Here is a 15,140-nt window from a genome sequence, read left to right as displayed (position 1 = left end):
TATTAAAAATAAAACCATAAAATAAATACAATTTAAAAAATAATTTTGCATAAAAAGAGCAAGGCTTATAAGTGAAATTAGTTGTTTAAGGCAGAATAAGATCGTGTGATTGGAATAGTGGCCAATAATACTCATCAACACACGAACAAAGATGTTAGTTATTTGGTCAGATAGGCTGTGAGAGCAAATGCGGCTGTTTTTTTTAGAGAAAAAAAAAACAATCAAAATCTTTGGCTCCAAGGAACAGTGTAGTAGAACTCTGCATTGAAGATCAAATCATCGCCTTCTCGGCTATTGACATGTAGGGTCTTGCAGAGAAACATAATAAGGAATTCCGGTTACAACGTTTATTCACAACACAGCAAGCATAAGAGCTGCATCGGCCTGTTTGAAAATGGTTGTTTCAAATTTCAAAATGCGTGAATCACAGGTCGTAAGGTGAGAAATACTTCAAATGAGTAACATTATCACAGCCATTTAATTGCCACTCGTTTCCTCGCGTTATTCATCTGGAACGGGTCAACCTTGTGAAATGCAAGTGTGGAGCTATGCTAGCTGCTGGCTAGCTCATTGGCTAGCTCTTTGAAAACAATGACAACTGCTGTGCTAAACACATGACTTGTGTAATAATAATAACAAGATAACGACCTGACAAGTATTATATTATATTCCTATGGAATCCATCTTTATTTATCCATATACTTACTAGCTATTAACTTTAGCCACTGCTATTACTTTCACACCACATTCATAATATTGCGTTTAGATGTAGGTCAACTTTAGTCTAATTATGTAATCAAAGAGCCAACCCCTTTCTACAACTTACATCAAATATGTCTTCTGCTCTCTGCATTTGGACTGCTCTCACAGTGGATGTCAGTCACTGATACCATCATGTTTCGACTTAGCTTGTAAAAAAAAACCGCAATAGTTCGCAGGAAGCCAGAAGTTAAATCGAATTACATTCCAACTTATTCTGTTGATTGTCTGTATGCTTGAGCCCTTGTGCAGTAGGGAATTTGAGAAAAACAGAATGGAATGTATAATTAAACAGAATTTCCAAATGTGTGTCTGTTGGAGACTCATTCAGTTCCTCTCTGCTTACCTCATGTCAAAATAAAAGTCTTGCTTTTTTGTGCAGGTATGGTGCACGTGCAGGACTTTTATTTTAATATGAAATAAGCAGAGAGGAAGTGAGTCTACAACATAATTGCAGAAAGAAGCAGATTTTTTTTTATTTTTTCCTGCACAAGGACCTACCCTACAGACAATCTGAATAGTAAATTGAATTAGATTTAACTCCTGGCCTTTGGAGGACTATTCTGTTTTTTTTTTGCAAGCTAATATCTTGCAACGTTAGTGTGTAAGTACTAGTGTTGCTAAAAGTAGCTACTTGTGACTGGCAAGAGCCTTATGTAATAATGTCTCTTTAGCCTGGGTGATCTAGCCCCATGCTATATCTCTTTTCTCCTGCTGAATAATCCTAATTGGCTTGTTATAGTTGCAGCCTATCTCACAGGCTCTGTATGTCATGCCCTCTGTCCATTATGTGTCTCTCTCTCTCGTTCTCCCCCTCGCTCTCTCTTTCCCTCTCTCCTCTCTCAGCTCCCAGAGAATCCAGGCAGTTAACACCAATGCAGAGAGCAGCTTGGAGAGGTTCAAGGCCTATGCAGTCTTCCAGGAGATAAAAAAGAAGCTGGAGGAGGTATGTTCATTACTGTGTGTTATCTGTTTCAGTTATCAAATATTGCTTCATCCTCTAAAGTAGGCTAAAATGGCATAAAATGAAACAATGGCTATTGGAATATCTCCTGCTTATGCTGCAAACCTGTTTTGCTTATGCTGCAAACCTGCTTATGCTGCAAACCTGTTATGCTGCAAATCCTGTTTTCACACCAACATGTTTAGACCTCTTTTCTGTTCCTTTTCACTGAAAATGTGTATATTGTGACATCTGATCCATTTCCTCCACACTACAGCCATATGAGTGTTATTCATCTTGATCATACCGTACTACATGAAGGAGACAACCTATTTCCATTTCTCTTTCCACTTCGACTGCAGCACACATGGATCCCTTCCCGGAAACAGGCTTTTCTCCATGTCATACAATGATAAAGTTATGTTGTTTGAACCAATCAGATAAATGGTCCTGCACTCTATAAAGTTGTGTGTTTATTGGCACCTGCTTTGCTCCTTCTGACCTCATTACTACTATAAACATCACAAGCTAGATGATGGCAGATCTCTCTCCCCCTCACTTGCTCTCTCTCGCCATCTCAGTTTCTCGCTATCTCTATCTCTCGCCTTAACACAGCCTAGCCATCAGTGAACAGCAGTGCTGTTGGGTCCAAAATACACAACTAGACCTCTATTACACAGACAGAAATAAACGGAACCAAACTAGTCTGCAACTCTTTTGACTCTGGATGTGTAACATTCATCTCTTGTTGGGATGCACGATATATCAGTGAACATATCGGAATAGGTCGATATTAGCTAAAAATGCCAACATCGGTATCAGCCCAACGTCTAGTTTAACGCCCACTTGTGCAAAACCGATGTCAAAGCTGACGTGCATACCTATATAATGTAGGTACATGACATAATGATGCCATGTAAAATCTAGCCCACAATGTCTGCTGTGTGGATCGAGCAGTCATTTCAAAGAGTAACAACATTTCAGCGAGACAACTCCAAGGCAAAATCCATTAAAGCCAAGATAATGGAATTCATTGCCATTGACAATCAACCATTCTCTGTCGTGGGTGATGTTGGCTTTTGCCAACTGGTCGAGCACCGGTACACAATACCAAGTGCGCTATTTTTCAGATAGTTCCCTATCGGCGTTACACAGTAATAGCATCACTGCTGTTAGCTTCACGACATACATACTATGGAATGCCGTTTGGGTCTTTGCATGTTAAAAAAGATGTACAAAAAGGTCTGCAAACACCGGCCACGAACGATGTGTTTACAATACCGCGACCACAACTTCTGGGGTAGCTAGCTTTAGCCACAGCAATTACAACCAGCCTGAAACCTGCAGTAGAACCTGCAGTCATTTTCATTATTCTTAGCAATGGTTTAGGAATCCTTGTAAGTAAGTATTAGCTAGGTAGCCACTTGTTCGCCTATTGAAATTGAACTTCAGTTCATGAAAATACATAGCTAGCCAACTACCTAACCCTTTTGCCCAAAGCTAACGTTATAAGAAGCCAGGTAGCTTCATCTGGCTGGTGAGGCTTGACCGCACTGGGTTATGTGTTGTGAAGCTAGCCACAATAAGGATAAGGCCCAATATTGGAATTTGCAGTTTGGTTCAAAATAAAGGTATGTCATTGAAAGTAATGCAAATGAATACAAATAGTAGAATTATGCATACAATTCCACTATTGTGGCTAATCCTTACTTTGGCTAGCTTCACATAGATGGGTCCGACCACCATTTAATCAAATAAGAACTGTCTTATAAATTAGGGTTATTTTTAGATGACACCTAGCTATATAGGTAGCTAGCTAACTATAGCTATTGAAACAGGATGTCGTTTTGCTATGTTTTTGGGGAAGAACATTGTTTGCATCCATGAGCTAGCTAGCTTTTTTTATGACCAGCACTGTAGGTGCGCGATACAACTTTTCCAGCATCATAGCATACGTATCGATGAATCCTTGTGACATATGAAATACGAGTGATAGTGTAATCAATGTGTAATAACTACATAAAAAAATGTGTGAACCCGTTTAAATTATTATGTGACGTGCAGTCATATTCAGGTCCTGATTGGTCAACAAGCTTATTTGACACATCAAATAGTGTTATTTGAACTGTTAAATAGTATATTTTCTGACACGCAAATACCCAAACGGCATCCCATAGAAATCCTGGTTGAGGATGAAATGACTGAACAAATGAACAACGAAACGGCACAACACGTAAGTGAAAGAAATAGGTTTTGATTATGTTTTACTGGTAATGGGTAGATACGTAAATAACAACAAAATATATTTTTGATAAGTGTGTGTGTGTGTGTGTGTGTGTGTGTCATTTTTATTTAACTAGACAAGTCAGTTAAGAACAAATTCTTATTTACAATGACGGCCAAACCAGGTGACGCTGGACCAATTGTGCGCCGCCCTATGGGACTCCCAATCACGACCGGATGTGATACAGCCTGGATTCGAACCAGGGACTGTAGTGACGCCTCTTGCACTGAAATGCAGGGCCTTAGACCACTGCGTCTGTGTGTGTGTGTTAACTATTTAATTGTACTAGAATGCTTAAAAGGCCGCTAAAATGTTTAATATCGGTTATCGGTATCTGTTTTTTTTTGCAAGGTAAATATCGGAAATCGGAATCGGACAAAAATGTCATATCGGTGCATCATTAATCTCTTGTCCTACTTTAGATTTTACAAGTCTGTCTGGCAGCAGTGGAGCAGTGCTGGCTATCTGGTTCCCATTAGGATCTCTGTTTTGCTGTAATGGTATTCTACTACTATGTATCTGATAATCCACAGATTAATACTATATTGAAACCTATCTGGACTGTGAGAATATGTAATTACAGGAAGACAAACATTCTATTCCTTGTTACACATGTTCAGAAAATTGTTTTCCAGTAGCCTAATTGATCATTAATGCATGATTTAGTATGTGTGTTTTCAGTGTGTGTTTTCAGTTAATTCTTTGCAGTTCTTTTAATGATTTTACAAAGCCCATGGATCAAAGAATGGTTTAACTAAATATTAAATGTCTTGTTAGGTACATTTATTTTATTTTTTTGCCGTTGCCTGACATCAGTCCTTTTTTCCCCCCATATTTGGACATGACATTAGGATATAGTACTGATTATCATTCTTATGACTTATACTACCTTGTAGGATGGGGAGTCATTTGTGAAGAAGATTGGGGGGGTGTTTGCCTTCAAGGTAAAGGATGGTCCGGATGGTGAAGAGGCGACCTGGATAGTGGACGTGAAGAATGGCAAGGGTTGCGTTCACAATGACACAGGTAAGAACAGCAAGGGCTGTGTCCACAACGACAGGTCAGAATGAGAGGTTTCGTCCACATTGACAGTAAGAATGTAAAAAGCTAGTTGTATTTTCACAGGCTGTATTGTGATTGTTGTGGTCTCTCTGTATTTCTCCCATTCTTGCTCGCCTCTTCCTCTCCTCCTTCTCCCCTTCTAGCAAAGAAAGCGGACTGCACTATTGCCATGTTGGATGCAGACCTGCTGTCCTTGATGACGGGGAAAATGAACCCACAGACAGTAAGTATTACCTGGCCTTGGTGTGGCGTGATTAGACTCAACAAACTCTTTTCCCCCATAGTTGTTAGTAGCGGACTTCTGCTGTTATTACTTTAGGGAGTTGATATCCTGTATTTTAGTCAGTCTCTTTGTTTAAGTTTGCAAACTTAAACAGTCTTCTTAGACTTATGGGTGTGAGGGAGGCTGTCTATATTCTAATTGGTCCATTTCAATATTTAGGTTTTACACAATGGCGTGGGCTGTACTCCTGCTCTTCATGACCTCTCATTTGACTTAATTTCTTTAGTCAGTCAGCCAGCCAACAAGCCAGCCAGTCAGACATACTGGCTAAGAGTATGCTAGCTAACAAGCTTCAACACTGAGTTTTTACATTTAAATGATTATACAAAATTCTTGCCACCAACAGAATGTTATATACATACTGTATAGATCCTTTTGGAATAGTATTCAGGCCCTTTGACTTTTTCCACATTTTGTTATGTTTCAGCCTTATTCTAAATTTTTATTTTTTAAAAGTTTTTACCCAGCAATCTACACACAATTACCCAATACCCCAAAGTGAAAACTTTAAAAAACAGATACCTTATTTACATAAGAATTCAGACCCTATGCTATGAGACTTGAATTTGAGCTCAGGTGCATCCTGTTTCCATTAAGCATCCTTGAGATGTTTCTACAACTTGATTGAGTCCAATTCAATTGTTTAGACATGTTTTGGAAAGGGACACACATCAATATAAGGTCCCACAGTTGAAAGTACGTGTCAGAGCAAAAACCAAGCCAAGAGGTTGAAGAAATTGTCTGTAGAGCTCCGAGACAGGAATTTGTCGAGGCACAGATCTGGGGAAGTGTACCAAAACATTTCTGCAGCATTGAAGGTCCCAAAGAAGGACAAAGATCTCTGCAGCACTCCACCAATCAGGCCTTTATGGTAGAGTGGCCAGATGGAAGCCACACACCTGTAAAAGGCAAATGACAGTCCTCTTGGAGTTTGCTAAAAGGCACCTAAGGGACTTTCAGACCACGAGAAACAAGATTCTCTGTTCTGATGAAACCAAGATTGAACTATTTAGCCTGAATGCCAAGCGTCACACCTGGAGGAAACTTGTCACCATCCCTATGGTGAAGCAAGGTGGTGGCAGCAGCATCATGCTGTGGCGATGTTTTTCAGTGGCAGGGACTGGGAGACTAGTCAAAATCGAGGCAAAGATAAACGGAACAAAGTACAGAGAGATCCTTGATGATAATTTGCTCCAGAGCGCTCAGGACCTCAGACTTGGGCGAAGATTCACCTTCCAACAGGACAGCGACCCTAAGCACACAGCCAACACAATGCAGGAGTGGCTTCGGGAAAAGTCTCTGAATGTCCTTGAGTGGCCCAGCCAGAGCCTGGACTTGAACCCGATCGAACATCTTTGGAAAGACTTGAAAATAGCTGTGCAGCGACGCTCCCCATCCAACTTGACAGAGCTTGAGAGGATCTGCAGAGAAGAATGGGAGAAACTCCCCAAATACAGGTGTGCCAAGCTTGTAGCATCGTACCCAAGAACACTCGAGGCTGTAATCGCTGCCAAGGGTGCTTCAACAAATTACAGAGCAAAGGGTCTGAATACTTACGTAAAAATTTCTTTTTTTAAAAATACATTTGCAAAAATGTCTACAAACCTGTTTTTGCTGTGTCATTATGGGGTATTGTGTATAGATTGATGAGGGGGGAAAAACTATGTAATCAATTTTAGAATAAGGCTGTAATGTAACAAAACGTGGAAAAGTTAAGGGGTCTGAATACTATCCGAAGGCTAAGTATACAAAACATTAAGAACACCTGCTCTTTCCATGACAGACTGACCAGGTGAAAGCTATGATCCCTTATTGATGTCACTTTTTTTCTATTGTGTTATTGACTGTGCGCTTGTTTCTTCCATGTGTAACTCTGTACTGTTGTTTGTGTCGCACTGCTTTGTTTTATCTTGGCCAGGTCGCAGTTGTAAATGAGAACTTGTTCTCAACTAGTTTACCTGGTTAAATAAAGGTGAAAAAAAAAAATTGTTACATTTATTTAAATCAGTGTAGATGAAGGGGAGGAGATGGGTTAAATACGTTATTTTTAAGCCTTGAGACAATTGAGACAAGGATTGTGTATGTGTGCCATTCAGAGGGTGAATGAGCAAGACAAAAGATTTAAGTGCCTTTGAACGGGGTGTGGTAGTAGGTGTCAGGTGCACCGGTTTGTGTCAAGAACTTCATTCAACACTTGGGTTTTTCACACTCAACAGTTTCCCTGTGTATCGAGTGGTCCACCACCCAAAGGACATTCAGCCGACTTGACATTTTTTTAAAGTATTTGGCATAATTTTCTTGATAAAATGCTTCACTTGTTGATTAACTTCATCAACACAGTCTAGACTTTTGCTATGGGGCACAGTCTTTACTAGCCAGATCCCAACACAAATCAAATCAAATCAAATTTTATTTGTCACATACACATGGTTAGCAGATGTTAATGCGAGTGTAGCGAAATGCTTGTGCTTCTAGTTCCGACAATGCAGTAATAACGAACAAGTAATCTAACAATTCCAAAAAACTACTGTCTTATACACAGTGTAAGGGGATAAAGAATATGTACACTGGCCTATTGATAGGTGATCCCTTTACAAAAGAGCCCATTAACCTTATTGTTTCTTAAGTAGAACACGTTCTGGAAAATAAAAGAACGGGTTCAATATGAGTAACGCTGCGGTCAACGTCTGTGTCAATGTCTGTTATTTTACTTTTAATTTGCTCTGTTTGTAGGTATGTCTGATTTTAACAGACTTTTGTATACTAAATTGTAGTATAGGAACTCGCCTCTGAATTTGTAAGGTTTGTTCAGGACTCTCCAACCCTGTTCCTGGAGAGCTACCGTACTGTAGGTTTTCACTCCAACCCTAATCTAGCGTACCTAATTTTTAGTAATTAGCTGGTTGATAAGCTGCACCAGGTTAGTTACAACTGGGGTTGGAGCAAAAAATCGACAGGAGGATGGCTCTCCAGGAAGAGGGTTGGGATCTTCATAGTGCAATGATGTCATACTTGTTTGCCTTAGATCCAACTGTACTATTATCTATCGTTCAAAAGGTTGACCATGGTCCATTTCTTCTCTAGTTTTCCTCCATTTTATATAATGGTGCTTTTGTAATGGAGGATAGGTGTGTCTTTGGAACTACGGTCTCACCAAGGAAACCTCCAGGGCTTCTGTTACGATGTCTATCGTTGTTGCTTAAGCCGGGTGTACACTACACAAGTACATTGAGTACATCAGACAACGTGTTCACACTTGTAGCTCTGAGAAGGCCTGCATGCTTAGTGCTCACTCTCTTATTGAGCTGTAGCCTATATTGGGCAATACAGTGGGGAGAGATTTGTCCATGAAGGCTGCCTGTTTAGTTAATCTGGTTTCACTTTTCCCAGTGGTTTTTCACATGCTGGGTGCAGTGCCAAAACCGTTAGGGTCACTGTGTTAGTGCTGCCTGCCACACAAGGCACAGGATATGCAGATCCTGCTGCTGCCCCACTCTCCACACTGATGTTAATTTCTCAATTTTTAACTCTTTAAACCAGACAGGAACACACACTACCGGAGTATAGTGCAGGTCAGGAATCATTTCAAAATGATTTGTTTTCCGACCCACTCCAGAAGAGTATTTCCTCATTGTGTTGTCTGCAGTGTGATTTACTTTCCACTGCTCAAAATGGAGGCTGCACTTTGACGAACAACTGTTTGTGGAGAGATTAATTGTGTGTGCAACATATGTGTTTGTGTGTTTAATAAAAAATGGTCTTGTGCTATGCCCTCCCAAAAAGCATCTGTGAAATTAGTCTTGCTTGCTCTCTCTCTCTGTGTGTTTTGATTCTAATGACGGACTCTCTATTCTGATCCTTAGGCGTTCTTCCAGGGCAAGCTGAAGATCACAGGGAATATGGGAATGGCCATGAAGCTCCAGAGTTTGCAGTTGCAGCCAGGCAAAGCTAAGCTGTGAGGTAGAACCTGGGGCTACAGTCAGAGGTTACCTCCCTAGCACTATTCTAGTGTCAGATCTTCGTATCCTAACCTGAACCACTAGGGGTTACAACAACAAAACTGGTCCCAGACCTGCACTAAGGGGTAACTTCTACAATTTCTCTAGCTCAACAGCAACCACCCCCATCCAACTCTAGTAGTTTGAGGAGAGGAAGGATGAGGATGTGAGGAGAGAATGATGAGATGGAATAATGGATGAAGAGAAAGACTTTTCTCCCTTTCGCTCTCTCTGACCCCTCTGTCTTTTTCTAATATATTAATGACCAGAACACACTAGACTAGAAAGATATACTATAAGGGTGCACTCTAATCTCACTCTCCCAACTGTGTAGTTAGGGGGCTAAGCCTACAAATCTGGGTGAAACCCAATTGTATTTGATGCCGTTTATTATTATTTGGGTTCCTCCATAAATTGTGTGGGGGAAAAATCAAATTCACGTCAGTTGGCCCAGGACGGTGGATCTTTGCAAGATGGTAAAAGGCCAAGGGCCAAACCCTCTCATGCAACGCCATGCCAATTGGCCACATGGTGGCACTATAGCAAGCGATTGAAAATGTTAACTTTGAAAGGTCACAACCCTCACCCCGTGTGACCAAGAGTCCTAAAATTTGCTACATAGGACCCTCTCCTCACAAGGAACAGATTTGCCTCCAGGACCCTGAAGGTCCTCTATGATAGATTTTCTGCCATTTTAGAATTTTGTTTAAAAAAATAAAATAAAAATATTACTCCTCTGGCACCAAATGACACATCTGTACAACACTTGATACATGGCATCTATGGACCAAGCTCTCACATGTTTTTCCAGGACAGCATGTCAAACAACATGGCTGCTACTGATCAATAAACATTCATGTGGGTGTGTTCTGGCACATGAATGCATATAAATCCGAAACCAATAATCGTATTGTAACAACTTGGTACACATGTTCCAAACACTGTCAAGACTCAACATCTATGCACATTCAGATCGACCAAACAATGGCACTATAACGGGCACATGTTTATCTCTCTTGATCCTTTTTAACTCAGACCGATGAGTCTAGCTAGCTAAGTTATAAAGTGTGATTCAGTTTGGCCACATGGTGGCATTGTTGGACAGAATAATTCATGCAAGCTCATTGACTCATAGAACCCATATTGTTTGAGAAAGATTCTTGGAAAATATTACATTAAAAGCCTATTGCGTGATCTGTTTGATTTTGAGCTCTGATAATTGGCAAGCTTGGTAAGGTAGTACAGAAGTAGCTCGTCCTAGGGCAGTTTATCCAATTTGTCCTGATGGTGGAAAAGTGGGCCCACAGCTTGATCCCGGCATTGCATCTTCCAGTTATATTTTTATATTAATTCAGTTTGATTTATTATGACTTGGAGAAGATCTGTTTGCATGAAAATTATGTAATGAATTTAATCATGCCCCTCTCATCAATGTCTGATCTTTTTTCCCCCATTAAGTTTCATGTGGTAATGGATATATTATCGCTCTTGACGTTTGGGACAGCATAATTCATGTATTGTACTGTCTCAGAGCTGTGCTATAGTCATTTCTCCTTATTCAGCCTTTATGAGATATAAAACACTAAAGTGCCTCTCAGGTGTGCAGTATCCCCTGTTACTTTATGAACAAGTGTAAAACTATTGATAAGGTCTCATCTGATTCATAAAAATCTGAAATACACCTGAATGGATGAACCACTGAATTAATGTTACTGTGTTACTTTCAGCCATGTTGTTGAGACTGTGACCACCTGAATGACTCATGATGCTAAAGTGATTTATCCTAAATAAACTCTCTGTTACTTGCTAATAAATGCTGTTTAAAAATGGTATTCTTCCTCTTTAAAAATGGTTTACTCGTAGATAGGCATGAAGGATAGGAGGTAGACTCATAGATGGCGGGAAATGCAGAGGTGAAAGTTGCAGATCCCAATTACTGGAGGCCATACATAGTCTGGAGTCTGCAGCTCTACCACTAACCATTCTTTTTTTCCCTTGAAAATGTTTTAGGTTTGTTATATACTATCCTTTATCATTTTCCCCTAACTATACCACCGCTCGCTCCCCTAATTGGAGTAAACTAATGGACAACAACACTTAGGCTTCTACTTCCAGATTATACATACTATATACATTTTACGGACAGTATATTTTACATTAGTTATAATTTGTTTGTTTTTAGTCCCATCCTTCAGCTACCCTCAACCCCTCCCATCTATCTCTGAAAACCATTTAGTTTTGATTTCTATTTGCCATATATTTTTTTCAACTGTGATGTTTCACAAAAGTCCGGAACCTTTCTATTCTCATAGCATCTACAGATTGTAAATTAAAGATAAACATTTTCAGAATTAACTCCAGGTATATGTTGCTTTTCTTCAGCCAGTCCTGAACCTGCAACCACAAACAATCTACATATGGTCAGTACCAAAACGAAGCATTTAATGATTCTGTCTCTTCACAGCAAAATCTGCAGAGCTGGGATGGTTGTATCCCCTAAATATATTTTGTTAATTTTTTATTTCACCTTTATTTAACCAGGTAGGCAAGTTGAGAACAAGTTCTCATTTACAACTGTGACCTGGCCAAGATAAGGCAAAGCAGTTCGACACATACAACAACACAGAGTTACACATGGAGTAAAACAAACATAGTCAATAATACAGTAGAAAAATAAAAACAAAGCAATGAGTCAGATAATAGGCCATGGTAGTAAATACAATCAAATCAAATCAAAAAATAAGTCATCATATATCTCAAAGTGCTGTACAGAAACCCAGCCTAAAACCCCAAACAGCAAGCAATGAGGTGAGATACGGTGGAGGTAGAAAGGCCAAAACCTAGGAAGAAACCTAGAGAGGAAAAAGGCCTGGCTGTGCCGGGTGGAGATTATAACAGAACATGGCCAAGATGTTCAAATGTTCATAAATGACCAGCATGGTCGAATAATAATAAGGCAGAACAGTTGAACTGGAGCATATAGCAAGTAAAACACTGGAATGGTTGATTTGCAGTGGAAGAATGTGCAAAGTAGAGATAGAAATAATGGGGTGCAAAGGAGAAAAATATATAAATACAGTAGGGAAAGAGGTAGTTGTTTGGGCTAATTTATAGATGGGCTATGTACAGGTGCAGTAATCTGTGATCTGCTGACAGCTGGTGCTTAAAGCTAGTGAGGGAGATAAGTGTTTCCAGTTTCAGAGATTTTTGTAGTTTGTTCCAGTCATTTTTGTAGTTTGTTCCAGTCATTAGCAGCGGAAGGAGAGGCGGCCAAAGGAAGAATTGGTTTTGGGGGTGACCAGAGAGCTATACCTGCTGGAGCGCGTGCTCCAGTTGGGTGCTGCTATGGTGACCAGCGAGCTGACATAAGGGGGACTTTACCTAGCAGGGTCTTGTAGATGACCTGGAGCCAGTGGGTTTGTCGACGAGTATGAAGCGAGGGCCAGCCAACGCGAGCATACAGGTAGTATATGGGTAGTATATGGGGCTTTGGTGACAAAACGGATGGCACTGTGATAGACTGCATCCAATTTATTGAGTAGGGTATTGGAGGCTATTTTGTAAATGACATTGCCGAAGTCGAGGATTGGTAGGATGGTCAGTTTTACAAGGGTATGTTTGGCAGCACGAGTGAAGGATGCTCTTTTGCGAAATAGGAAGAAGCCAATTCTAGATTAAACTTTGGATTGGAGATGTTTGATGTACACACTACTGTTCAAAAGTTTGGGGTCACATAGAAATGTCCTTGTTATTGAAATAAAAGCAAATTTTTTGTCCATTAAAATAACATCAAATTGATCAGAAATACAGTGTAGACACTGTTAATGTTGTAAATGACTATTGTAGCTGGAAACGGCAGATTTTTTATGGAATATCTACACAGGCGTACAGAGGCCCATAATCAGCAATCATCACTCCTGTGTTCCAATGTCACGTTGTGTTAGCTAATCCAAGTTTATCATTTTAAAAGGCTAATTGATCATTAGAAAACAATTTTACAATTACGTTAGCAGATCTGAAAACTGTTGTGCTGATTAAAGCAATAAAACGGTCCTTTAGACTAGTTGAGTATAGTAGACCGTTAAACAGGTCAACATTCACAAGGCCGTAGGGCCAGATGGATTACCAGGGCGTGTACTCTGAGCATGTGCTGACCAACTGGCAAGTGTCTTCACTGACATTTTCAACCTCTCTCTGTCCGAGTCTGTAATACCAACATGTTTCAAGCAGACCACCATAGTCCCTGTGCTCAAGAACACTAAGGTAACCTGCCTAAATGACTACTGACCTGTAGCGCTCACGTTTGTAGCCATGAAGTGTTTTGAAAGGCTGGTCATGGCTCACATCAACACCATTATCCCAGAAACCTTAGACCCTCAGATTTGCATACCGCCCCAACAGATCCACAGCAGATGCAATCTCTATTACACTCCACACTGCCCTTTCACACCAGGACAAAAGGAACACCTATATGAGAATGCTATTCATTGACTCAAGCTCAGCGTTCAACACCATAGTGCCCTCAAAGCTCATCACTAAGCTAAGGACCTTGGGACTAAACACCTCCCTCTGCAAACTGGATCCTGGACTTCCTGACGGGCCACCCCCAGGTGGTAAGGGTAGGTAACAACACATCCGCCACATCAGCGTCCACATCACCAACAAACTAACATGGTCCAAATACACCAAGACAGTCGTGAAGAGGGCACGACAAAACCTATTCCCCCTCAAAAGACTGAAAATATTTGGCATGGGTCCTCAGATCCTCAAAAGATTCTACAGCTGCACCATCAAGAGCATCCTGACGGATTGCATCACTGCCTGGTATGGCAACTGCTCGGTCTACGACCGTAAAGGCACTACAGAGGGTAGTGTGTATTGTCCAGTACATCACTGGGGCCAAGCTTCCTGCCATCCAGGACCTTTAAACCAGGCAGTGTCAGAGGAAGGCCCTAAAAATTGTCAAAGACTCCAGCCACCCTAGTCATAGACTGATCTCTCTGCTACCGCACGGCAAGCTTTACCAGAGCCCAAGTCTAGGTCCAAGAGGCTTCTAAACAGCTTCTACCCCCAAGCCATAAGACTCCTGAACATCTATGCAAATGGCCACCCAGACTATTCGCCCTGCTACTCTCTGTTAATTATCTATGCATCTGTCTTTTCTTCACGCAAATGATGGGGATTTGGGCCCATTCCCGAGAAACCAGTTTATCCTTCGCGGATACAGTCCTTAGCCATGGTATATTGGTATTATACCACAAACCCTGAGGTATCTTATTGCTATTATAAACTGGTTACCAACGTAATTATTATTTTGTTAAAATTCCATAGGTCATATTATTGTATTAATTCACAAGTTGAATCAAGTATGCTAGCTCTGGAAAATCTGGGGTTTACAAACCACTGATTTAGGTATCAGTTCTCAATTGACATAAGATATATGTGAGTCTTTCACATGACACCATCATTGGCCATAGTCGTAGTTCATATCTAATGGAATAACACAACAGATTACATAAACTGGAATGTTACTCTCACTCACGGTTAAAAAAATAGAACTACCCAAAATATTCATACGTGCTGCTGCCCCAACATATTAATTATCACTAAAGGCCATGATACACTGTTTTTTTTTATCTTGCAATATTGCGGAGCAGTGTTGTGAGCAATAGTTGCTGCAACTAGTTTACATTTGAAAAATAGCAACTTTTTATTATCTGGCGTATCTTGATCGGCAGTGCCACATAGTGGGCAATTTTTAGGAATCCTCCAAACAGAGGCCAGATATTGGTCACGTGATCAGCTCTTCCA

General features: G+C 40.4%; 1 protein-coding gene across 1 annotated transcript; it reads left to right on the top strand.

The window, feature by feature from the left end:
• Positions 1-292: 292 nt before the first annotated feature.
• On the top strand, positions 293-11,161 carry LOC112250315 (sterol carrier protein 2). The gene is made up of 5 exons (XM_024420374.2): positions 293-438; positions 1,606-1,705; positions 4,883-5,012; positions 5,192-5,271; positions 9,195-11,161. Exons 1-5 carry the CDS (start codon positions 395-397, stop codon positions 9,288-9,290), a joined length of 450 nt encoding a protein of 149 aa, XP_024276142.1. The 5' UTR covers positions 293-394; the 3' UTR covers positions 9,291-11,161.
• The last annotated feature ends 3,979 nt before the right edge of the window (positions 11,162-15,140 follow it).

Source organism: Oncorhynchus tshawytscha, linkage group LG01 (genome assembly GCF_018296145.1).
Source record: "Oncorhynchus tshawytscha isolate Ot180627B linkage group LG01, Otsh_v2.0, whole genome shotgun sequence".
In the NCBI taxonomy this organism is placed as follows: domain Eukaryota; kingdom Metazoa; phylum Chordata; class Actinopteri; order Salmoniformes; family Salmonidae; genus Oncorhynchus; species Oncorhynchus tshawytscha.
Note: the sequence above shows the minus strand (reverse complement) of the source record. Positions and strands in the feature narration are given on the sequence as shown.